Source organism: Carassius gibelio, chromosome B6 (assembly GCF_023724105.1).
Source record: "Carassius gibelio isolate Cgi1373 ecotype wild population from Czech Republic chromosome B6, carGib1.2-hapl.c, whole genome shotgun sequence".
Taxonomy (NCBI): Eukaryota; Metazoa; Chordata; class Actinopteri; order Cypriniformes; family Cyprinidae; genus Carassius; species Carassius gibelio.
This window is the reverse complement of record NC_068401.1, coordinates 28,545,077-28,572,301: the sequence shown is the minus strand read 5'-3', so window position 1 is coordinate 28,572,301 and position 27,225 is coordinate 28,545,077. Positions and strand designations below refer to the sequence as shown.

Genomic DNA, 27,225 nt, shown 5'->3' with positions numbered 1-27,225 from the left:
GTGTATCTCTCTAGGTCCCTAAATGTGAACTCTCAGCACTGACAACGGAATACCAAACAAAAATATAATTAAGACTACACGTGCGATAAACACAAATTAAACAGTAGAAACAAAACAGGAGCGCAGTCTGGGTCCATACATACTGCCAAATATTGACCCACTCCACGGTTCTACGCTGGACATAAGCCGATAGGCACCTTTATTTTCAGATTTATTAAGATGACTTCTTGTTCATTTTGACATAAAATAAATAAAACAACCCCACTTAACTTTATATGCTATACACAAAACATCATAATTAAAGAAATAGTTTCAGCATTCAGGATTAGACTGTGAAAAGTATTTAAATGTTCATTGAGAATATTATATATCTATATTCTAACCTCATGCTAATAATATTCAATTACAATGTGAAACCCCTTAGTTCTCCACTTCCTTTACAAAAAAAAAAGTTTCAGAAAAGCTGTGCATGTGACCACCACTTCACAAGATGTTGTTCAGCAGACACTGGTCACAGTCACGCAGAGCTGTGAAGATGGCAAGTGTTGTGAGATACAGTTTTCTACTCATCAGTATCTGTTTAAGAAGCACTTCGTGGGCAGACTCAGTGTTGAAAGGTATGAATATGTATAGTATATTTTGCATATACTTTATTATAATTTTAAATACTTTAATAATTTATCTTGTATTGTATTTGTACATTTTGCTACACAAATTATTTCAGATGCAAAATAGTCTGAAAATTCATCAGTGTATTTAAGTATTGCAGATCTCATTAGTTGTTTTTCTCAAACACAGTTACATCTTTAATTGGATCTGTTGGGAATGAGATCATCATCCAGTGTTCTGCTGATAAAACCCCTCAAGATGGGGTGTACCTGTACAAACAAGAAGGAGCAAGTCAAAATAAGCACAAAGTCTTCTATTATTACAAAGATGTACCTTTAAAACAAAAATCAGAATGGTATAAGGACAACGTCAAAGTAACTGGAACATTTCCCAACTTTATTGTCACCATACTGAATCTAAAAGCTACAGACACTGGGTTTTACTGGTGTCAATTTAATTTTGAAGACACAATATCATTTGGCACAGTCACATGGTTACAGATAGGTGTGTCTTACACTTAATAGAAATACATTTATTATCAAACATAATGAGTTTATTGTTGTCTATATGAATGTAAAACATAGTTTTGTGTTTAGTATGTAAATTATGTTTATGAGAAAACTTCTATTCAGATGCAGAGATTGAGAAGTACAGTCATTTTCTAATTATTATTCAATTTAAAAATGCATAGATGTTAGCTCTAATTCTCGGGCCTTCATTTTCTATTCCATCATAGAAGAATCGGTAGATAAAAAAACAAATGAAACAGGAGAAGTAATAAGAAATGAATCGGGAGACGAAAAAGATGATGAAAAAGTGTGCTCTGGAGATCTTCCTCATCATGGGAAGATCTTTCTCATTGTGTGTGCTGTCATGATGCTGCTGTGCATCACTGCTTTCATCCTTGTGATTCTGAAGGTAAGCACACACACACACACACACAAACCATTGTTGAAAAGCACAAATCAAAAATAAAAACTAAACTTATAAACAACATTATGCATCTATCGGAAATGTATTAGAGGTTTGGATTTCGTTTTTGTGGTTTGATTTGTTGCTGAATATATGTTGCTGTCTAAATGTTTTGTAATGCCTACACTCTGGGATATTTTCCTGGGATGTCCCAATTAAGTTTGTCCAAATAAGTTCAAGCTTTACATGTAAAAGTAGTTATGGCATGTTTACAGATCACTGGAAACTGTTGAAATGGTGCTCAAAAGTCAAGTGGCCCTGCATTTTGTTCTCAAACTATGAATTGTTTTTGACATTAAGCAAAAAGTGCAAATAAACAGATGAACCACTGATAATAGAAAATGATATGAGCCTTCAGTTAATTTGGGCTTCCTGAATCCTGAAATGAAAAATAAATGCATTTGTTGTGTCTTATCGAGAGTATACTCATTACAAACTCAGAAAGTCTTCCCCTCACACTGACCGACATGCAGAAACTCTTTTAATAGCTGAACCACTTAATAGTTAACAAAATCAACAGCTAATGCCCACTAATGCACAGCTCATATTCTATAGTCAAACAGAAGTCATAGAGCTCAAAAAATTCACCAACCCATTGAATAACAACCTTTTTTTCTTTTTTTTTTCTTTTTTTATCTAACCTCAAAAACAGCGGTAGTGGTATGTCTGATGGTCAGTGACTAATTTCTCAGTATGCGCCGCTAGCAGTCAAACACCACAAACAAGATTCTTGTGAACAAGCTTGATTAGTGCCCCATTCCTCTGTCTCTCTGCCAAATAAAATGTTGTAATGCAGTAAACACGTTTATAGGATGTGAAGAAGGAGGCTGGAACCGGCAAACATTTAAATGAAACTTTTATAACCAAATAAATACATGGACGACTGCCACATACAAACAAAACAAAACCAAACCACAAAATAGAAACCAGGCCTGGTCCTCTCTCGTCTTTCACTCTGTTTCCATGGCTCTCGGCCCTGACCCACTTGTCACATCTGTTATTTTGATCTTCTCACTGGCTCAAAACCTTATTTCTGCTGTCCCTAGAATCACTCCCTATTTAACCCCCTTTACTGCACCCCTGGAACAGTGTTTTCTCATAGTAATTTTGGAAGCTGATTGTTGTTATTATTATTATTATTTTAAATGAGTCACTTCTTTTTGTTATCCTCAGGTGAAGGGGTGTTGGAGGAACAAGAAATACAGACCATCAAATCCACCCTCAGACTCAGTTTACGAAGAGATGAAAAGGAGCAATTTGGGCGGCTAGCAGTGTACAGACGTTCATCAACCCTGACTATCAATCCACCAAGTTCCTTCACTAAATATATGTGATAGTTTATCTCTTATTATTTTGAATGGCAAAGCTTTCAAATGATTTATTGCTTCATATTTCAGTTTCTCGTTTAAATTTGTTTCTTATCCCTCTTTCAGTTCAGAGACAGAAACATAATCTACCTGATCTAATGATGCAAACATAACTGTGGGAACTTATTCAAAAGACGTGAAATACATACCAGTAGATACATATCACTGCAGTTTCTAAAAGAAATGAGTAAAACAGCGAGCACTTGTAATAGTTTTCTTACACAGTTACGATTGCAGCTCCATATGTTTCGCTATGGTTAAGAGATATTGTCAGCTGATAGACAACAGAAATGGCAGAGTTCATTTGTGGTCTTGTGCGCACACGCCTGCAAGCTACTTTCGGTCTGACAAATAGTCTAAGAGTGAACTGACTGATAGAATTAAAGTACAGAGACATATTTCACTCCTCTGTTCATAATAAAGGCAATCAAAGTTATTGTGTCTCATTATAGAATTTTAAACAATATATTGCAAAAATAGTAGGCTACTTGTTTGCACAGTTTGTATTTTACTCTCTGGTGTTCATCTCTAAACTTGGTCACCATTCTTAACCAAACATCTTCCTTTGCAGGTGTGGTCATGTCTTCCTTTCTATAACCTTAGAATACAACAAAACAAGTCACACTGACATGTTTCTAACACTGACAAACAATGAAATTTAAAAAGTATGCTGTGTTTGCAGATGAGGCTTTTATGTATTTAAAGAACATTTATTACATAACAGCTTGTTGCAGTTTTTATGAATTTTAACGTTTTTAATGTAATGTTTATATGTTTTTTAAATGTAATGTTTTGTCTCTGACAAGAGTGTCTCTTTGTCTTTGTATTATGCAAAATAACATTGAAAAAAAAAATGCAACAAAACATTTAATTAAATAATTGTCAAAATTATTTTAAGCCACTTTAGGTGGATTTCTTATACACTAGTGTTTCACAGTAATACACAGTATATTACCAACAAATTATTTTAAGAAATTCTCAGAATGACGTTAAAAAGCACTAACTGTTGTGAATCAATCTGTACAAAATTGAGTATTTTAGAAGAGAGGTCACTGACTTTCTGTGGCAGGAGGGATTCAGCTCATGGCATTCTCATTCATTCCTATGGGATCCGTGAACGGCGACTGAGTGTTGTACAACTCTGACTGAACTTCTATGATGTCAAGGCTGTAATGTGATTGGTTATTAAGGCACACGTGATCCAAGTTGACCATTACGCTTTCTCCAATAGCATGTAATAAAGACCCTAAAACAATCTCTGTACCCTGTCGAAGGGTTTGTCCCTATCTTCAGCCCAAGACATGCTTGTAGTATCAAGCACTCCATTGTGACTTTACTAAAGTGGGCATTGAAATAGTTGAACTTGGATCAAAAAAGAAGATATATAATTTGAAACAGACAGACAGTGGCATTTCTGTAAACCCAGATTTACACTGATAGGCTATTAATTGAAGGAAATAAATGACAATGTTCAGATAAATCAGCTTGTACAAGCAATGAAGAGATACAAGAAAGGTATCAACTGGACAATATCAAATTATATACAGAGATAAATAACTCTGTAAGATCTAAAACAAATGATGTAAGATCAAAATGGGAAAAAAGATGTAGGCATTACCTTGACTTGAGATCATTGGGCTAAAATATGTCCTCTCCCACATACCTTACCAAGGTTAAGAGTTTTTTTATCTGATGATAAATATTGATGATAAATGTTGAGGATAACAAAAGAGACAGATATCTGTTTAAGATATTAAAGATAACAAGTAAAAAGGCAGTTAACTGGAAAAGGTAAAAAGAGGTTCTGCCCAGAAGAGAAGAATGGTTTCAAGTAGTAGCAGAGATCAAATAAATGGAAAGACTCGCGTATAGATTTTGGCTGTTAAAACAATTGTTTGAGAACAAATGGAGTAAATGGACAGCTTTTCCTCTGTAGAATTGTCAGAATGCTAATGAGCCATAAATTACGAAAATAACTGTAATTTTGACCCATTTGGTCTGCAAAGAGTGATACTAGTTTTACCTATAACTTGGCAAATGACCTACTTACATTTGCATGTGAAATCAACTCCAACTTTGCTTCAAAATGCATCACAAGAACACAAAAATCACATGATCAATAAAAGAAATCAGTTTCTTGAAGTGACCATCGCAGGAGCAGTCAAGTTCAGTCCTAGAACCGCTGTCCGGCAGAGTTTAGCTTCAGCCCTGATCAAACACACCTGAACTTGCGAGCCTGTCCTCCAACAAAAAACGACCATATAGGTTGTTTGTGCAAGCACCTTATTATGACCTATATTTACGTATTAAAGTTAAGCGGCCTCTAGCAGGCGTAAAAATAATGACAGTATCTCGATGCCTCTGTCGTCATGAAATGACGCATAACGTCATTACCAATCAAAACGCACGTTTATTTAAATGCAATGTGTGGACTTTTTACACCGATCTCACAGTATTTCGTACATATTTTACTAGGTGGCTTATTCGTTCAAATGACCACACCTAACCCCACGCCTAAACTTAACCCTCACAGAAATCATGCTAAATTATGATTTATCGAGTATATACATTTTATGTGCACGTCCGTTCCCTGGGATCGAACCCATGGTAGCATGATTACATATCAAGGTATAACGCAATAATCTACCTACTGAGCTACACGAAATTCAAATCAGAATGCAAATAAAAGAGTACAAAACATTAATATGAAAATGACATTTTGACCATAGGGGCGCAATTGTAGTATACACTCTGATGGGTCGTATTTCAGGGATTTAGACAAACAACCTATACAAGCGTATTGGTTGGAGGACAGATTGGAACTTGCTCATCAATGTCTTCAGGATCACTAAGGCCAGGCCACTACAAGGCAAGCCTGCAAACTTAAAGGGGTCATATGATGCAATTTCAAGTTTTCTTTTCCTTTGGAGTGTGTTCACGCAAAGAAAGAAGGCATAACTTTGATTCTTGCAGTTGAAGTTCAATTAAATATTTGTAGAGTTTACACAAAAATTTTGGTTTGGTTGTTTTATGAGAGAAGTCACTGACTTTCTGCGTCAGGATTCAGCTCACGTCATTCTCATTCATTCCTATGGGATCCGTGAACAGTGACTGAGTGTAGTATAAATCTGACTGATCTTCAGTGACGTCAAGGCTATAATGTGATTGGTTATTAAGGCAGACTGTACATTATCCAAGCTGACCATTGCGCTTTCACCAATATTACGAAATATAGACCCTCTCATCTCCCGATAGAAAGACATAAGCAGAAGAGGGTTTTTTCAGGGTTGGAGCTGAACTCTGCTGGACTGTGGCTCTCTAGGACTGAACTGAACCTTTGGACCATCTCACGCTCCCTTCACTAACAGATTTCTGGAAGGGCCCTTCATGAAAAGATTCAGCTGTTCAGTTTTGTTGGGAACGTCCCTACAAATGGCAATGTTGTAATTAGCCAAGTATAGGAAGGTCGGGACACCTGGTTTGAAAGAATTGCACCTCGCATAACACCTGTGTTTGACTTTACCCTGACTTGGTAAAAAGACAGAAACTGAATGCACATTACACCTCTATTGTGTTTAATCATCTTCTACAGCTCACCCAAAATATTGTTTTCACATTAAATATTAGCCCTAATTATGATCACATACTTGAATATTTTATATTATCGACCAATATGTGAATCCTTTGACCAGACTACACATGAGATAAGTTGTGTTGGCACAAATTAATTTAGATGACATAAGCATGAGCCCCGTCAGACTGGTCGTGGCGGAGGTGTTGCAACAATATATAGTGATATTCTCAATGTTACCCAGAAAACAGGATACAGGTTTAACTCTTTTGAAATACTTCTGCTAAATGTTACACTGTCAGACATGCAAAAGAAATCTAATGTATCTCTTGCTCTGGCTACTTTGTATAGACCCCCAGGGCCATATACAGAATTCCTAAAAGAATTTGCAGATTTCCTCTCCGACCTTCTAGTTACAGTTGATAAGGCGCTAATCATGGGAGATTTTAATATTCACATTTATAATACAAATGATACATTAGGACTTGCGTTTACTGACCCAATAAACTCTCTTGGAGTCAAGCAAAATGTCACCGGGCCCACTCATCGTTTTAATCATACACTGGATTTAATTATATCTCATGGAATCGATCTTACTGCTATAGATATTGTACCTCAAAGTGAAGATATTACAGACCATTTCCTTGTATCATGCATGCTGCGTATAACTGATATTAAGTATATGTCTCAACGATACCGTCTGGGCAGAACTATTGTTCCAGCCACCAAAGAAAGATTTGCAAATAACCTGCCCGATCTATCTCAACTGCTATTTGTACCCCAAAATACAAATGAATTAGACGAAATGACTGACAACATGGGCACTATTTTCTCTAATACATTAGAAACTGTTGCCCCCATCAAATTGAAAAAGGTTAGAGAAAAACGTACTGTGCCATGGTATAACAGTAATACTCACTCTCTCAAGAAAGTAACTCGTTGTCTTGAACGCAAATGGAGAAAAACTAACTAGGAAGTTTTTAGAATTGCATGAAAAAACAGTATGTCCAGCTATAGACAGGCTCTAAAAACTGCCTGGGCAGAGCATATGCACAAACTAATAGAAAAATAACCAAAACAATCCAAGGTTTTTATTTAGCACAGTGGCTAAATTAACAAATTACCAGACGCCACCTGATTCAAATATTCCACCAACGTTTAATAGTAATGACTTTATGAATTTCTTCACTGATAAAATGGAAAACATCAGAAATACAATAGCGAATGTAGATTCTACAGCGTCTAACACTTCAGTTTCATCCATCGCACCCAAAGATAAACTGCAGTGCTTTACAACCATAGGACAGGAAGAGCTAAATAAACTTATCACTTTATCTAAACCAACAACATATTTATTAGATCCTGTACCCACTAAATTACTGGAAGTGCTGTTACCTGTAGCCGAAGAACCGCTTCTCAATATCATTAACTCATCATTATCTTTAGGTCACGTCCCAAAACCATTCAAGCTGGCGGTTATCAAGCCTCTTATTAAGAAACCAAAACTAGATCCTAGTGTACTGGCAAATTATAGGCCTATTTCAAATCTTCCATTTATGTCAAAAATTTTAGAAAAAGTTGTGTCTGCTCAATTGAGCACCTTCCTGCATAAAAATGATCTGTATGAAGAATTTCAGTCAGGTTTCAGGCCCCACCATAGCACAGAAACTGCACTTGTTAAAATTACAAATGACCTGCTCCTTGCGTCAGATCGAAACTGCTTCTCATTTCTAGTCTTACTTGATCTTAGTGCTACGTTCGACACCATAGATCATGACATACTCATAGATCGATTACAAAACCTATACAGGTATTCAAGGGCAGGCTCTAAGATGATTTAGATCCTACCTGTCCGATCGCTACCATTTTGTTTACTTAAATGGGGTGTCATCTCATTTATCATCAGTAAAATATGGAGTGCCACAAGGATCCGTCCTAGGTCCCCTTCTATTTTCAATATACATGTTGCCCCTTGGTAATATTATTAGAAAATACGGAATTAGCTTCCACTGTTATGCTGATGATACTCAGTTATGTATCTCAACGAGACCAGATGAAACTTCCCAATTATCTAAGCTAACAGAGTGTGTTAAAAATGTAAAAGATTGGATGACAAATAATTTTCTCCAATTAAATTCAGATAAGACAGAGATATTAATTATTGGACCAAAAACACTACACAGAATCTTGTAGATTACAATTTGCAGCTAGACGGATGTACTATTACTTCCTCTACAGTCAGAAATCTGGGTGTCATATTAGACAGCAATTTGTCTTTTGAAAATCATATTTCCAATGTTACAAAAACTGCATTCTTCCATCTTATTAACATTGCCAAGCTACGAAATATGTTATCTGTTTCTGATGCAGAAAAGCTAGTTCATGCATTCATGACCTCTCGGCTGGACTATTGTAATGCACTTCTAGGTGGTTGTCCTGCTTCTTCAATAAACAAGCTACAGGTAGACCAAAATGCAGCAGCTAGAGTCCTTAGCAGGTCAAGAAAATATGATCATATTACCCCAATTTTACAGTCTCTGCACTGGCTACCTATTAAGTTCTGTATCAGTTACAAATTATCATTACTTACCTATAAGGCCCTAAATGGTTTAGCTCCTGTGTACCTAACTAGCCTTCTACCACGCTACAACCCATCACGCACCCTAAGGTCACAAAACGCTTTTGGTAGTTCCTAGGATAGCAAAGTCCACTAAAGGAGGTAGAGCTTTTTCACATTTGGCTCCCAAACTCTGGAATAGCCTTCCTGATAATGTTCGGGGTTCAGACACACTCTCTCTGTTTAAATCTAGATTAAAAACACATCTCTTTCACCAATCATTCGAATAATGTATCTCTTAAATTGTGAGTGTAGTTGCATCTGATCAAATGTGCATTTTTATTCATTAGCTTGGGTTAAACTAATTTTAGTTTGTTGGATCAGCAGCTATGCTAAGGATGTCTCTATTTTGTTTCTATGTTTTGTCACGGGACAGTGGTAACTAGGATTTACACAAGCTCCAGTCTGGATCCAGAACACCTGAGAAGAGATGATGCTGACCCTCAGAGGACCTCAGATGATGCTAACCCTGAATCAACAAACATAACTAACAAATATTGCTACAAGTGTGACTGCATCATTTAACAATTATTAATTAATAATATTAATAATGTTCATCGTCTAGCTGACTACGTCTTGTATTAATTTTTTCTAAAAATCCTGTCAAACGTGCACAAACTGACAGTCACCACCATAAAGCTACTACTAAATATTGTAGAAACATAATTTTCTGTAAAGTTGCTTTGTAACGATTCGTATTGTAAAAAAGCGCCATACAAATAAACTTGAATTGAATTGAATTGAATTGTGCAAAACATGCATTAGAATAAATATACACTGAACCATAAATGTTGTGTATGAATCAGAACCTATGCACACATGAAAATTGTAATTGATACTGATTTTGTTTGCCTTCATTCAATAAACTACAATCCTGGTTAACAGACTCTGTGTCTTGGTCAGAAAGAATGATCTTTGGTGCCCCAAACCAGTGAAATAAATTAATGCAGTACACAACTGCTTCATATTTAGTCAGAATAGCATAGGCTATGTTGTGTAATGGTAAATAAATGTACTCATTTACATTGTTGGTCCATGTGACTTACCCCACTAAATTCATGTTAGCTGTTAACAAAACATAATCAGTTTATGTCTCACAGCAATTGAGAAAAGGAAAATATTTAGTAGCCTTTTTAACCATTTATCAATGTCCACCTCATTTCAGGCCAGTATAATCTAACTGAAATGGCAAGCTTGGTTTTTTTTTTTTTTTTTTTTTTTTTTCTTGCCTCTTTTTGTCCAGCAACCACTTCTTCTAAACTTTACATTGTTTTTTGAGGAGATGTGATAAAGTTTGACATCTTTTGAAATAGCTTTATTGTTAAAATATCAAATATCCTGCAATGAGGTTCTAAAGGCCTAATTGAAGGAATACACCCATTTAAACTGAAATTAGAAAACAGGTCACTGTCAATGTGCTAGTTGCTATAAGTCAGTTAAGTATAGTTTCTTGACAAGCACTGACTTTTTGTTATTTTCAAGTCTTGGTGTATCACTATACCTCACTTTACTATGAGAAAACGTGTCATTGTAGAGGAGTTATCACTTAAAGAACTTCTGCTTACCGTCAACTTGGAAACTGGAGGAACATCTGCAAATTAAATATTGCTGCTCTTTTTTTAAGAGAAATGGATAAAAACCTTGAGTTTTTGTAATTTAGAATTTCTTCATATAGGTTTGAGCTATATGAGGAGCTATATTCCAGCACTGTATTAGTAAGAAGGTAAACAGATTTATCAAATAGGATATTAGTTCAAATGTATTCAGTGTTGCCATGTCCGCGGGTTTCCCGCGAAATTGGGCTACTTTAACACTACTGTTGCCAGTTGTTTTTATGTCCGCGGGTTGAAGTTACAGCAATAACGTGAGATTTGTCCCATAAGATGCCAAATTTACAAGTGAAACCGCGTTGCCTAAAAACGTGTCTCTTATCCTCGGAACGCAATTTTTAGCCGGGGACCCCATCGAAAGTAGCAATTTTGACTGGCAATGTTGCGGGTTTTGTTGTAAAAACCTGGCAACCCTGAATGTATTGCTGCTCTATATGGAAACGGCAAAACCCTGAGTTTGGACTTCAGCATGGACAGATTACACTAATTTGCAATGGAAAAATTAAACTGCAAAAACTCGGACATAAGACAAAAACATAGGAGCAATTGCAAGATGAATAAAAAAAATAATAGAACATTAACTGGAGTGTGAGAATCATTTTACTATGCTGCAGTGCAGTAAGACATTTGTCCCTTTTTGCTTTCCTTACATCCAGTTGTGTTTGGTTTATTTGCATGCGGCAGTGTTGCCAAATCCGCGGAATTTAGACTACTCTGGGGCAATGTTTGATTAAATATTATGACACAGACCTGGCAACCCGAGGGAAACGGGAATTCCAAGGGGAACAGAATCGAATGCTACAACAGTCACGCAGAACTGTGAAGATGGCAAGTCTTGTGAGATACAGTTTTCTATTGATCTGTATCTGTTTAAGAATCACTTCGTGGGCAAAATCAATGCTGCAAGGTATGAAAATGTTTATGCATGACTTGACTCGAGTCAGATTTAAGTTGCACATTTTAGGACTTGAGACTTGCTTGACAAATATTCTTAAAAGACTTGACCTTGACTTGATATTCATGACTTGAGACTTGACTCAGACTTGAGTTAAATGATTCGAAATAACTTGTCTCTTGTTCAGTAAATATCTGTTTGTAGTGTTGAGCGCGGTAAAGTTAGTTTTAGGTATGATGTTAGCTGGATATTCGCATGGGCTTGCTTTAGGGACCGTCTGCAAATTTACCTCTCAGTACAAAACGTGATAATTAATACAAATTATGTTTTCAATGCCGCAGTAAATGCATTGTGGGAAAACTGACTGAAAATATTTAATCCAATATGTCACTACAGACATTATATCCCTTATTGTATGTACAGTACACAAGCTATTTTCTTAAAAATATATAATTCTCCAAAAGTTTTTTTTTTTTTTTTTTTTTTTTTTTTTTAATGTTCCAAAGAATGTAGGACATGTGTAGTTACAAGACTGACTTACTACAGATGACATTTTGCCAATATCTCCCTTACTGTAAGTACAGTAAATAATTATTCTTAGAAAATAATTACTGTAATTGACCTAAAGGGTGTTTTTATGTTCCAAATGTTGTAGTATGTTTGTAGTTACAAGACTGACTTACTACAGGTGAAAGTTTGCCAATATCTCCCTTACTGTACGTACAGTACATAATTATTCTTATAAAACAATTACTGTAAATCACCAAAAGGTTTTTTTGTGTGTGTTGGGGGATAATGTGTTACAAGTAACACGAGTTACGTAATTATATAACTTTATTCGAGTAGTTAACTATTAAAGTAACACATTACTTTTTAATTTATAAGAACTTCTCTGAGTTACATTTTCAAATAAGTAACAGCAGTTACGTTTTTCCCAATTTATTGATTAACAGCTCTTCTGTCCCCATGTTGAGAGAAACTGGGAGTATGTTACTAGTTCTTGAATAAATGGGAACATCCATTTATTAATGAGATTAATGCTTTATGAGATTAATCTCATTCTCAAAAAAAAAAAAAAAAAACACCTCAAAATGAATAAAAACAGCGAAATGCAACTCAGAATATAATGCAAGATTTAGATACACCGTCTGGTGCACCTGGACATAGTCAGCTTATGTCCAAGTAGCGCTACTACCCTACACGCCATGCCTCTCCTCTCCTGATCCACAGCCACCTTGATGCTACTTCTGCAGCATCAGTGGCCAACTTGATGGGCCTTCGCTGGCTCGCCCCTGTGATGCCAAGCATTTTGTAGGCCCTGCAAAGGGATTGGCCCACAAACCCTCGACATCCCACTTTGACGGGTTGGCATATTGCCCGCCACCCATTGCTCCGGCAATCCTCCACAAGCTGGGAGTACTTTGCCCTCTTTCTTTCATTGGCCTCCTCCATACGGTCCTCCCAAGGCACTGTGAGCTCGAAGAGAATTACCTGCTTGGAGGCTTCTGAGGTAAGCACAACGTCTGGCCTTAATGTTGTTATGGCAACTGCCTCAGGGAACTTCAGCTGCTTGCCCAGATCAACTGACTGCTCCCAGTCACGCGCCGTTGCAAACAGGCCAGAGGAGGTGCCCCGGGCAGCTGGTGTTGACATCTCCCCAGCTCTGACAAAAGCTGTGGTCTTCACTGGGCGGAGGCTCTTGCTGTGGCTAATTCCACTGCAGATAGAATCCGCTACGGCTTTTAGGACCTGGTCATGCCGCCAGCGGTAACGCCCTTCACCCAGGGCTTTTAGACAGCAGCTCAAGATGTGTTCCAACGTTCCTCTCTTCTGGCAGAGGGGGCCAGAATTTTATCCTGTAGGGTTCAGCCTTCCAAAGCTCAGTCCATGTGACTTTGCGCTCCACTGTTTGCTCCCATCTTGTCCAGGCGCCCTGTTGCCGCATCCCAGACATCTGGCAAGCTCGCTTCTCCTCCACCCCTGCACGCACCTCCTCCAGAATCAGAGACCTCCTCTCTTTCCCTTCCGCTTTGTCATAGCGAGGAGTTCTTCTGCTGCCCAGGCCAGCTCTCCCCTGTGCTACTGAGCCCACCAACACCTTTTGCCGTAGCCTTGACTCCGCATCATCCACTGCCACAGTAGCCCTCCACTTCCGCCCTGTCCTGACCTCAATCCCAGCCTGGGCAACCTTTGGATCACTTGAATCTCGATACTGTAGAACCTCCCTGGACCGCATCACCATGAACTCCTCGCTCAGGCTGCTCATGGGAAGCTTCAGCTTGTTGTTCTGCCCATATAGAGCGATGTTGCTCAGGCTTCGAGGCAGTCCCAGCCACCTGCGCAGAAACCTGCTGATCCTCATCTCAAAACCTTCCACCATTGAAATGCGGACTTCATACACCAGGAGGGGCCCTAGGATCCGAGGGAGGATACCGTGCTGGTAAATCCAGGCCTTGAACTTGCCAGGAAGGCCACACTTGTCCACCACGGTCAGCCAGGTCTCCAGGTCTTGGTTGGTTGCTTTTGTGGAAGCTACGTCTCGCAGGCTGCAATTGAACACCTTCCCCAGGCTCTTCACAGGTTCCTCTGTCAGTGATGGTATCTTGGTGGTGCCAAGTGAGAAGTGGAACTTGTCAGTAACCTTCCCTTTCTTCAGCACGAGGGACCTTGACTTTGCCGGCTTGAAGTTCATGCGAGCCCAGGACATCAGCTCCTGAAGGCCGTTCAGGATCCACCTGCAGCCTGGGACAGATGTTGTGGTCACTGTCAGGTCATCCATGAAGGCTCGGATGGGTGGCTGTCTAACTCCAGACTTAGAGAGGGGCCCCCTACACTGCATTTCTGCAGATTTCACCAGCATGTTCATGGCGAGTGCAAAAAGGATGACTGAGATTGTACACCGAGTGATGATCCCCTTCTCAAGCTTGTGCCAGTCTGAGGTTGTTGTTCCGGAGGAGACTCTCAGATGGAAGTTGGCATAGTAGTCCAGGATGAGGTCTCTGAACTTCTTCGGGGTGTGATGCCGGTTCAGTGCCTCTTCGACAGTTTATGGGGTATGGATCCATAGGCATTTGCGAGGTCCAGCCACAGCACAGCCAGGTCCCCCTTGTTCTCTCTGGCTTCCCTGATAAGCTGAGTGACCACGCCTGTATGCTCCAGACATCCAGGTACCCCTGGAACTCCTCCCTTCTGGACTGAACCTGCATCATTAATTAAATGTTAAATAACATAAATATCCTTTATGTATTTAATCTCATTTTATTAACCAATATCTTTGGAGCTGACCTTCAATGGTCCAAGTCAATCACACTAATAGGCTAAATTTATAAACATTTGTGCTTCTTTTTTTATTGCTGAAGTGTTTATTTATTTATTTCCTTTTGTCTTCTATTGTACAGACGTGAATTTATTTTCTCTTCAGCCAGAGACTTATTCATTTAGCTTTTGTTGTGAAAGGGCTTTTATGTTTACCAAAAAAATAGAACTTTTTTATATTAAAAACAAACAAGCAAGCCCTGCCCAGATTGAAAAAGTAATGCAAAAGTAATGTAATGCATTACTTTCCATAAAAAGTAACATAATTAGTTACTTTTTTAGGGAGTAACACAATATTGTAATGCATTACTTTTAAAAGAAACTTTACCCAACACTGTTTGTTTTTTAACACAATCCAACCTAACCAAGTGACAACAGCCAAGCAGAGCTTGTGCAGTGTTGCCAACTTAGCAACTTTGTCGATAGATGTAGATATCTATCTAGACTTATTTCCCCCCAAAAAAGCACGTAGCAACAAATCTAGCAACTTCTTGGACAAAGTTTATTTAGAGACTCGCCAGTACTGCCACATGAGTGCAAGCTCTTGCTTTCCCAGTGCGTGCACAGCTCTCTCTGCGTCTGATCTTTTCAGCGAGCAGCAGTAGCAGTGCTTTAAACCTTACATGCTGCACGATTTTATCAATCTCATAAGATCATTGCTGGTCACACTGTGCAAAATGAATCTTATAAACTTGGGTACGACATGTATGTAGACTGTCTGTACATGACCGTCATTAGCATGTTCTAGTGGTAAACAAAAAGTGTATAATGAATCACACTTTGACAGTTGTAGTTTTTATGTGTGGTGAAAAAAGTGGAAGCGGCCAAAGAGAAAGAAATAAGAGCTTGAAGTAAGTACTTTTATGTTTTAGTGGCATTTCTCGTTGATATCATGTTGCGTTTTTACTGGTTGGTCAGTTAAACGTGGGTCATAGCTGCAAACACACAGTGCAATGATCATGCTGAATTTCTGACACTGCCAGAAAATTATTATAGGCTCTCTTTGCTCACAAGACAGGGTCTGTCTATGAACCTTTCCCACTGTAAGACATAGGACTACCAGTGAAAGTTAAGCAGTGTTGGGCAGTAGCGTCGCTACAAGCAGCAAAGTTCCTAGTTTAACTACATTTCTCAGTAGCATTGTCGTAGCTTCGCTGCTTTTTTAATCAAATAGATTTTCAGTAGCGAAGCTCTTTTTTTACCAAGTAGTGTGGTAGCTTCCACACAAGCTACATTTTCGCAAGGATTTCTGAAGCCCAAACTCAAATCGGGAAATACAACTGCTAAGATCACTGATCCTGGATCAGTAAGTGACGCCACAGCGCCACTTCATCTTGTTCGTGTTTACGGTGGATAACAACCAACCAGCTTTATGATGCATTACCGCCACCTTCTGCTCCGTATGGTACCACTCCTTGGCCAATCATGCAAAAAATTACTTGATGAAATGATGGCAGAAGGTGAGGTCGGAGAACAGTTGATCCCGAGGATCAAGTCGCCGTGGCCGTACCTCGACAAATACATGACACTGACCGAGATAACAGAGAAAAAAATATGTTTTCAGATGCTTACTGTGCAACCCCAGATTGAACCTGCTTTCAACTTCGAAGACATCAAACACAAATTTGAGGACACATATTCAGGTGATTCCCAAATGCACAACCATCGCAATTCAGTCTTCAAACACAAACTATGCACTTTCTAGCGATCTTTTTTCTATCTGTTGGTAGAAAAAAAAGCGTTTTCCCTTGTTAATAAAAAGAAAATCACGTTTCGGATATATTGTAAATAAATGGGAAAATAGCACATGCCCTCGTGCTAAATTAAGAATTTGTGAATTTAAAAACCCCATTAAAGTTTGATTTAAGTAATTGATATGACTATATTATTTAATTATAATTTTAAAATAATCTGATTATATTTTCCCATAATGTTCTTAAGGATGATTTCATGTAGAAAACAGTAAATCAGAAAATAAATCAATTTAGCTGGGTTTCAAAAGACATTCACATTGTGAATTTGTAATATGGGACAGGTTGTGCTGATATCTGTGACATAATTTTTTTGTCTTAGAAATAGTTTAATTATAGCAACTATTAATAGTTTTATAAGCAAACGTAATTTTTTTCTGCATTAAAGGGGTTATGTGTAAATATGTATGCAGAAAGTTTTGCAACATATTATGTACAACTACATAAAATAACATAAAACCTAATTTAAAATGTTTTTAACATTTCCTAGAGGGTTCATCCAACTAAAATGGCCTCAATGGAAATGGAACGTGAGCACACTCAAGAAGAGGAGCACACCAGGGAATGTGCATTCCAGGGAATGTGGAACACACCCTGTTCCTCTCATACAAGGCAATGTAGCAAAGTATTTCAGAGGAGGTGACCCCACTGTAACCCAAGAGCGATTTGACAAGTTGTTCCTTAACGTCATCATTCAAGGACTGCATCCACTTCACACTGTGAAGAGACCAGAATACATCGATTTATTCAGAGAGATTTTACCCAGCAGGCATTTGATGTCCAGGAGAACATTGGGAAGAATGCTTGAGGATGAGTATATATCAATGAAAAGCACACTGTCTATGATTTTGTCCAAACAGACACGTGTATGTACCACAACAGATGCATGGTCTTCAAACAACAGAAGCTTCCTTGGAGTGACTATCCACTGGATAAACCAAGAAACATTAACCATCTGCTCTGGAGCATTAGCCTGTCGTAGAATTAAATGCGCCACACATATGATGTTTTGGCTGAGATGTTGGAAAATGTGCACAGAGATTTCAACATAAAAGACAAGGTGACCGTTACAACCACAGATAATGGTTCAAATTTTGTGAAAGCTTTCAGTGTCTTTGCAGAAGTTCAAAGAACAATCCCAGACAGAGAAAAGGATGATGAGGAAAAAGAAGAAGATGAGCACACTGTCTTAATACATATCACAGACATTTTAAATGACAAAGAAGAAGGCTACAGTCTCCTACCTTATCAGCAATGCCTGCTACACCCTCAACCTAGTAGCAACAAGAGACATTGAGAGTGCTTTGTCACAGTCAGAGGCCTTCAAAAAAGTTCCAGGCACTATGGAACAAGCAACAAAGAAGCACACCAGCTTCAGACATAATCAAAGAGAAGCTAGGCTGCCAGCTGATAGTTCCCAGTCCAACAAGGTGGAACTCCACTTACCATGCCTTGGAACGCTAGAATACCTGTATCCAGACAAAAGAACAAGAACTCCAGGAGACCTGTGAGAGGCTTCAGGTGACTCGCTTCAAAGTGGCAGAACTCAACTTCATACATGAGTATGTTCAGGTAAATATCCTCTTTATTTTGATATGTGAACTGGTGTTGATGCTGTAATTCATGTATCTGCTTGAACATAAAGGCAACCACTTACATCCGTGTAACTGAATGTTAAACTACCACTACTTAGAATGATGATGATTCTAAATAGGAAAACTCTTGTTATCATTACTATCACTTACTATCACTATTATTGCTATCAGTTTTCAGTAATTTATGTATTCCTTTTCTTTGCATCTTTAAGGTAATGGCACCTCTGGCCAAGGCCATTGATGTACTGCAATCTGATAAAATGGCCTACACTGGAGTGTTGGTGCCAACCATCTCAATTCTCCTCGATCGAATGGAGCATATAAAGCATGAGGCAAACATACATCACTGTAAACAAATGATAGATGCAATGGGGTGAAGCAGTGGGGTGAAGCAGAGGTTTGGATACATTTTTCAAGATGCAAGGTTGCTCATAGCCTCTGCAGCTCAGTACTCGGTTTCAGTTTATTTCACAGTACACAACAAGTTCCTGTAAAAAAGGACTACCCAGAAGCCATACCGGCTTATAAATAGGGCCCTTCAAGACACATAATCAGCACTAATAACATTAGTTATTAGTTATTAGATATTTTTAATTAAATCAGTGTAGTAATTCCGCTTCCTTATTCGTATTAACTTTGTGAGTCTATTTCTAAATGTAAAATATTTTCCTTTATTGTCATTAGTTGGATTTTTAATGTAGCATTTGTAAAGCTTATTTTTTCTTTTAATTGATTTTAGGATTCCCTTTGTAAGCCAAGTATTTTGATTGCTTGTATGACCTTTAACAATTTTTTCTGGTATAGTGATATTAATACTGTTGGTTAATTCATTAATAAAAGCACTATAAGATTCTTCCAGAGTATTCCAGCTAAATACAGAATCCCTTGTTTTATGCCTAAGATTACTAAGCAGTTTATCTTTTGTTGTTGCCTGGTCTTAGTATCCAGGTCTATGAAAAGTACAATTGGAAAATGATCTGTGATATCTGACATAATTACACCAGTCAAAATGTACATGTATATTTGTAATAATATTATCAATGGTGGACTTAGTTGTTTCTGTTACTCTCGTATATGAGCTTATAGTTGGAAAAAAATTTGAAGAATACAAACAATTTAAGAAATCATTTTTTTGCACCGTCATCTTTAGCTAAGTTGATGTTAAAATCGCCAAGAATAAAACAATGTTTATTCATGTAATTGAGGCTACTTAATATTTCATCCAGTTTGGTCAAGAAACAATTTGAGTCGGAGGTCGATAGACTATTCCAACAATTATACTTTTTATATTTTCATTATGTATTTCAATAAATAAGGAATCTGATAACCCATCATCCAAAAGTAGGTCATCCCGAACAGTTACACTCTGCTGTATGTTGGCATATAAGCACACGCCCCCACCCGGTTTCCTTGTTCTATTTTTATTATACAGCACATATCCGTCCATGTTGAGTGTGATCAGATATGTCTGCTCATTTATCCAGGTTTCACTACATCCGATAATATTAAAATGTAGTATTATGATGCTTTATTAGGCTTCTCATGTTAAGATGTAATAAAGAAAAAGGAAGTTTATCAAACTCTACAAAATTTTCAGGCAAGACACATTTACATTTGAGTTTTTCAAAGCAATGTTGTTCAAGCACTTCATGATTCCTAAAGGTAATTAATTCATCAAACCCCATGTAATATCTATATCAAAGAATGGTTGAAATCCCAAGTTTTAGAACATTTTAAACCCCGTATAGAACCTATAAAATCCATTTCTCGATAGTATATAAAATAAATAAATAATAATAATAAGAAGAAACTCAACTATGACTTTTGCTGGATCAGAGCCAACAAGTCAGTACAAAGATATATATTTACTCACTTAGTTTATAGTCAACTAGTCATTACATAGTCCAGGATTATAGGCGCAGGTTTTTTTACATTAGACAGCTTATTTTAGACGTGCCTCTGATCTGATTTGGTCAGTAAATACAGGCGTCTGTCCTGAGTCCAGTTGGCTGCAAGTTTGTCCTTATACTTTTTCCGAAGATCGTCCAGTAGTTTGGCCTGCTTCGGCCCGCTTTGGCCACATCTCCATGATGTACATCTTTGGTGTTGATCCCTTAAGTCGTTTTTTTTTTCGTCCTGTAAACCATGTCTCTTATATTATAATTAGAAAACTTGACTATTATCCCTCTTGGTCTTTCCCTCCCAAATCTGGATCCCAAGCGGTGACACTTGTCGATGTCTCCAGGCTTCACATCAATGTTAAGATTGGATTTCATAATGTTCATAATAAGGAATGTTAAGGGCAGTGGGGCGGCAGTGGCTCAGTGGTTCATGTAGGTTGTCTACAAACCGGAAGGTTGGTGGTTCGATCCCCGGCTCCACTTGACCAAGTGTTGAGGTGTCCTTGAGCAAGACACCTAACCCCAGCTGCTCCCGACGAGCTGGATGGCGCCTTGTATGGCAGACACCGCCGTCGGTGTGTGAATGGGTGAATGTGAGGCAAATTGTAAAGCGCTTTGGATGGCCATGTGGTCTGTTGAAAGCGCAATATAAATGCAGTCCATTTACCATAATCACATTACTTGTATTTTCATGGTCATTCTCCAGGACACCATAGAGGACAAGACAGTTTCGCCTGGAATACTGTTCTTGCTCATCCAAGATGTCCTCCATTTTATTGTATTTGTTTTGTCGATCGATAACTTTGTCAACCGTGTCTTGCAATTCATATTTCAGTGAGTCTTTAACAGATTCTGCGATAGAGGCAGTAATAGCTTGTTTAATAGGTTCAATCAAGGAGTCAACTAATAATTGACTAATTTTACGAATAAAGCCATAATCCTGGAAAAGTGCATCAATCTGTTTGCTTACTGTGTCCTCAATGGCAGGAATTTGCACAGGTTGTTGCATTTCCCCCGCAGAAGGAGCTTCACTTTTACCCCGAGGCATCCTGAGATGTTTGTTTGGCGTCTCTCCGAGTCACGCCGATCGTAGGAAGCCAAGCCGTGCCAGGCCAAATATACGAACTTGTTACAAGAGTCTCCGTCTTATATAAGTCGTATGGTTGCAAGCACCTTTAGGCACACAGCAGAGGCAAGCCGCTGATCAAATGCACCAGAAACTCATACTATTTGTTAGGTTTTGCTGGATGATCCAAGCTGTGTTTTACCAACACGCTTCTCGCCATCCTATGTTCAGACTGGTATACATCCCCAGTGGAAAGAAGGCTGATGTTGTGTCCAAAATAAAAGCAGAAGTAAACCTGCTTCAAACTCAATGTGCAGATAACGATCACATGCATACAGATGGTGAGGACCCAAGTGATGATGGTGAAGAAATAACTGGATACTTCCCATCTTTCAGAACAAGAGCAGTTCTGAATGAAGTAGACAACTACTTGCAATCTGCTGAAACCAACCTTGTCAATGCATTCCAAAACCTTCCAATAATGAAGAAGATGTTCATCAAGTAAAACACAGGAGTCCCTGTAAGTGCGGCTTGTGAGCTACTCTTTAGTGTAGGAAAAGACATCTTCTGACCAAAGAGAAACTGCCTTTCTGATGGAAATTTTGAAAAGCTTCTGCTGTGTCGAGTGAATAAACACCTCTTGTAAAAATTATCAAGGTCCAGCCTGACCATTTCCTACGTGTGATAATCTAGTACATTCACACACACACACACACATACACTTTGTGTGTTGTGGTTTTTTTTTGGGGGGGGGGGGTACTGTTGAGAGGTCTTAATTGTTTTACTACAGTAGTTTGAGCTGAGTTTTGTTTGTGTTGGGGGGCCATTAAAAAAAACTGTTCAAAACTAGGTGCTTTTCAAACTTTAAAATGTGAAAACGTGAAAACAGTATAAGGAAAGTTTTACATACACTATACATTACAAGAAAAAGGTTATAAATATAGAAGAAATATAAACAATGTAATGATCATTTTTTTATACTTGGACAAGAGTAAAAAAAAATAGTTGTTACTAATTAAATAAAAAGAAAACTAGGTTACTGGTTATTTATCTAAAACAACCAAACAAGCCAAAAACTCAGATACGTTCGTTAAGCAACACTTGAGTGTCCAAACTTTGTAGCATTACAATTTAAAAAAATTGTTAGAGTTTGTTACCAGTTACAAAAGAAAACTAGGCTACAGAGTTTACAGCATTTGTACCTTACCTCAAACTAAAACAATGGAAAATCAGCATTTGTCACGCTGGGTGAAAAGTTAAGGTTATAGGTATGCATTTATGCTGATCTAAAAGAAATTGCATTAGACGCAGTCGTTAAAACACCAGCACAAGATACTTTTCAAAACTATCTTGTACTTTACCATTAACTACAATAAAAAAAATCTAGACTTTGTAACTGACAGTTACAAAGTTAAACAAAGAGATAAGATCTCCTAGCAGAGCGTAACCGATGGATCGACCTCACGCGCCGCTACCAAACTCCACGCCTACAGCCCTCCCATCTAACGATAGAGGAGAGACCAGCACGAAATAGATTTAAATGTATGTTAAGGGGGGGGGGGGGTGAAATGCTTGTTTTCACTCAATATCCTGTTAATCTTGAGTACCTATAGAGTAGTACTGCATCCTTCATAACTCCAAAAATTATTTAGTTTTATTATATTCATAAGAGAAAGATAGTCTGTACCGATTTTTCCCGGAAAAACACTACCGGCTGGAGGCGTGACGTGTGGGCGGAGCTAAAGAATCACGAGCGCGAATAGGCTTTTGAGTTGAGAGCGTTTGGAAGCTGTGACATTACCGTGAGGAAAAAAACAATCAAAACAAACCATGGCTAACAGTCAGATTCAGCGTATATTTATGATCCAGAATCAGATCCAGAGGCTGAAATTTAACAAGAGCAGCATCAGCAACGACGTCTCTATGTGGTATGTACTGAAACTGTATATATTTGTTAGCGGTTTTGGAAAATGATTAAGTTCCACTTTTTTTTTTTTAAGCTGTACATGTGGAAAGTGCAGTTTGATTACAACATCGCATGTTGTTTACTTGATGTGCTTATGCGCCGATAGCTAAGTTAACAACACAGAGATATTTGAAGCAGTTTTACTCACCGCATGCGGTTCCAACACACGATCGTGATCCTTTTTCATTGGGACTACATTATCCTTAAGAAATAAACGATGTGCAAATCCGGCATCAAACTGGGCCTTGTTTGTAAAACAAGCATCTTCGAAATGCAGGGAACAAACACAAACACTTGCACAACTCCGTTGATGCTCTGTAAAAATAAACTCCATCCACTGGTCCCTTAATGCTTTTTCTCTTTTGGTAATCTGTGCAGGGTTGTCTTGCCCTGGCAACCAAAAACACACTCCTTTTGTGACATTTCGCGACGCTCTCGCTCTGATCAGTGAAGTCTGTTGTGCTCTCAGTGCTCTGCTCTACGGGAGCGTGCGCTCTTCCGGCAGAAGTGCCTCAGGACCCATATAAGGAAAGTCCGCTCCATCTAACGTCACACAGAGCCATACTCAAAAAAAACTTTCCGAAACTTGTGACAAACCGGAAGGAGTATTTTTGGAACAGAAATACTCCTTCAAACGTACAACTTAATTTTTGAAACTTTGTCCATGTTTAGCATGGGAATCCAACTCTTTAACAGTGTAAAAAACTCAATATGCATGAAATAGCATTTCACCCCCCCTTTAACAGAATTAATCTAACGTTTTTAATAAATAGACATCAGTTCTTAATTAGTGAAAACGTTCTATCTGTTTTAAACATTACATACATTTTTACTTTTAAATAAGTTTTTTTTTTTTTTTTTTAATCTTGCATTGATTGCATTAATCTCATTTAAGTCTCTTTTTTAACATACAATGAATAAGGTAATATATATAGTCCATAGGGACATTTAGTTACTTTATGTAACTTGTGCACACAACTGCTTTGAAAAACAACATTTAAGGGGGAAACTGTGTACCAGGGACTGGCAGCTTTTGAGAGTAACCAGACATCTACCATATAATGTGGATGAGATGTGTATGTGCTATGGGGTGATGTGGACTGAGCAACATGACTGGCTCAAAGGTCCTAGTATGTCCTTCATTGTATCTTTTTACATACTATAAAAAGTAGGCTGTGAGTCTGTGTTTTATCTCTTTGCACACAGTCTCAAGCTGTATGTAAGCATCTAACAACCTAACAAATAAATAGACATAACCCAAATCGGAAATAAGCATGTATCCTTAACTCCTGAAACATCTGGATCATATTTTATAGTAGTCAATGTAGTTTATGAAATAATCAATTAAATCTGTATGTGTGTGAAAAAAATATTCAGATGTAACCCCTCTGTTATCGTTAACATTTTCATAATTAACTGCAATTTAATAATTTGGGCAATTTTGGCAAACAAGGGTTTGCTTATAAAACAATCCCCCCCATACCAGATCCCTCGTAAGAACGAGTCATAAACATATCCACAGCTGTAAATCCTGGTTTAGTTAGGAAGGTAAGGGTCCACTGAACGACATCTCATGAAGCAGGTTTAGTCCAAAGAAGCAATAACGTTGTAATATGAATCATAATTCCTTTGTTTACGTTTCAGTTCTTCAGCGAAAGAACTGTCTGCGTCCGTTATGGAATAACTCACGGTCAGAAACTGCATCTCGGTAGTAAAAACAAGGCATGGTTTTGCAGTGTACAGTGTCACAAACAGAATGAGACAATCCACCTGAAAAAAGAATGAATGAAAGATAGGCGAAAGATAGTTTATTTGAATTTTGGGTCTCTCTCCTGACAGCTTGTGAATCGCTCTGACGCACTTGTCAGCTGATGGAGTGCAAAATAAATTGTTTCAGAAATATAGCTTTTGGGAAAAAAAGTGGTCTCGTGGCATAACTTGCCCCTGGTGCGGGGTAAGTTGTGCCTTTTGGGAGAATACGTTGGGGTAAATAGTGCCAGTGATTTCTGAAGTAAAACAGAACATTTTAATGTTACGAACTGTAATTCTATATGAAAGCAAGACAAATTCAATACAGAATTACAAATTTAAGGTTTATTCAGATATTGTCACCCTATTAAACTGTTGGAATAAGACATATTTTGTAGTTTCTGGGAAAACACAATTTAAATACACAATATATGTTATTTGTGAATAATTTGGCAGGTAAATCAAACACTGATGAGGCAAGGCCATCTCCTCACTTCTACAGATTATCCCGTCGGTATGTAGGTCTTGGTGGTCTGGATTTGGCATACTACTTAACATCCCACTTGTCAATGTTTCAGGGGAATATAAACTGGGGTATGGGTATGTTCTTGAGCACATCACCTTCAGGGATAACCCCTTCATTATTTTCTTTAAATGTTTGTTTGTGTGTGTGTGTGTGTGTGAGAGAGAGAGAGAGAGAGAGAGAGAGAATATGTTATCCTATGACTGATGATTACCTGTCCATCACTGTAGAGATGTTCTATTATACCCTTTCTTTGTTACTTCTCCTATCTTTTTCTTGGCGAGCATGATTTCACCAAGTAAAACATGTACCTGGGTCAACATCCTTGTTGATCCAGGAACAACATTCCAACCAACCAAGAGGAGTTTCTACACCATTGTTATTCAGCTATCATTTCCCTCTGATTTTAGGACTAAATTATGGGTAGGGTTAGGTGTAGGGGTAGGGATTGGGTTAATAATGTTGATCCAGGATCATCAGAAAATGTTGATGCAGAACATGGGCCCTATTTTAATGATCCGAAACACAAGTGTCAAAGCGCGAAGCGCAAGTAACTTTGTGGGTGGGTCTCGGTGCTGTTGCTATTTTCCTGGCGGGATAAATGGCTCTTGCGCCCGGCGCAAATCTAAAATGGCTTCATTATTCATAGGTGTGGTTTGGGCGTAACGTGAAATAAACCAATCAGAGCATCATCCAACATTCCCTTTAAAAGCAGGTGCGCAAGTTCCATTATGGATTGCTATTATTATGGCGTATTTACCAGGCGCACGCCAGGAGCGGTTCACAGCCGAGGAGACTGATGTTCTTGTAAGAGCATTGAAAGACAGAGAAGTTGTGTTGTATGGGGATGCGAGAATAATTAGCCTGAATAATTTGTAAGCTAGATTTATGCCTATTTTTTTCACATCTTCGTGGCACACCACAATGATTTCCCTCATCTCATGTGTTAATATTTTTTTAGTGTAACAATTTATGATTTGCAAAAATAACTGTTGCATCTGTTTAGATTACATGAGCAAAGTGTATGCACGTTGTGCACGCTATACATTATGGTCAAGCATGTGCCCTTAAAATAGCATAATGAACAACGCGCAACGCGCCACTGACTTTAGACTAGATTTTTTCTGGTCAGTGGCGCAATTGTTTAATGGAACAGCAAAATAGCACCAGGGATTGTTTGCGCCGGAACACGCCTCCTTTTTTGCGCTGAACCTCCCAGGGATCGCAAGTTCATTCACTAGTTTAGCGACGTGCTTCTGTGGAGGGAAAATCGCGCTTTGCGCGGGTGCAAAATAGGAATGACACATGCGTCGGTGTACAAAGTCAATTGCGCTGGGTGCAAGATAGGGCCCAAAGTCTTACTTGGCAAAATCATGGTAACCCTTTTTTTTCTCCCTGAATCTTTTCAAGGTCATCCTGCAGATATTCATCCACTGGCACAACTTAACCCAGGCCCTTTGGCACAAATCACCCCATACCCAAAAGTTTGAAAAAATAGCATGATCCAGCAGTTAAGAGCTAACATCATGCTAACTGTATAGACTCATTGTGTAGCCTGGTAATGCACTAAAACGTGTGAAATGTTTTCAAACTTTTCTAGAATTGTTCAGACGCTACAATCAAAAAACCTTTTATATTTGAAATTTTACTTTGAAAAGAAAAAAACAGTTTCATGAGCAAAAATGTGATAACCTCTCATGCCATGTGTCTCTCTTATT

General features: G+C 38.2%; 3 protein-coding genes and 1 long non-coding RNA gene across 5 annotated transcripts in view; all 4 read left to right on the top strand.

The window, feature by feature from the left end:
• The window catches only part of LOC127960214 (E3 ubiquitin-protein ligase TRIM39), a 290,581-nt gene that overhangs the window by 134,913 nt on the left and 128,443 nt on the right, over positions 1–27,225 (top strand). The window lies entirely within an intron of this gene.
• Positions 511–3,744, top strand: LOC127960222 (uncharacterized). Its single transcript, XM_052559840.1, has 4 exons — positions 511–617; positions 799–1,113; positions 1,346–1,527; positions 2,755–3,744. The coding sequence occupies exons 1-4, from the start codon at positions 536–538 to the stop codon at positions 2,848–2,850; spliced, it is 675 nt and encodes a 224-aa protein (XP_052415800.1). The 5' UTR covers positions 511–535; the 3' UTR covers positions 2,851–3,744.
• Positions 11,495–27,225, top strand: part of LOC127960221 (uncharacterized) — a 28,691-nt gene continuing 12,960 nt past the window's right edge. Inside the window, exon 1 of the mRNA XM_052559839.1 lies at positions 11,495–11,653. Coding sequence (XP_052415799.1) covers positions 11,542–11,653 — 112 coding nt within the window. The 5' untranslated portion in view covers positions 11,495–11,541. The remainder of the gene's footprint in view (positions 11,654–27,225) is intronic.
• On the top strand, positions 17,110–19,429 carry LOC127960225 (uncharacterized). The gene is made up of 2 exons (XR_008154347.1): positions 17,110–18,279; positions 18,515–19,429. It is a non-coding gene; the product is annotated as an uncharacterized LOC127960225 (long non-coding RNA).

What these genes read in the sequence shown, in the direction of transcription:
- LOC127960222 (XM_052559840.1), top strand. Translation starts at nt 536, where the DNA reads ATGGCAAGTGTTGTGAGATACAGTTTTCTACTCATCAGTATCTGTTTA. An exon ending in AGTCACATGGTTACAGATAG is followed by an intron (nt 1,114 to 1,345) that starts GTGTGTCTTACA and finishes ATTCCATCATAG; the next exon opens with AAGAATCGGTAGATAAAAAA. An exon ending in TCATCCTTGTGATTCTGAAG is followed by an intron (nt 1,528 to 2,754) that starts GTAAGCACACAC and finishes TGTTATCCTCAG; the next exon opens with GTGAAGGGGTGTTGGAGGAA.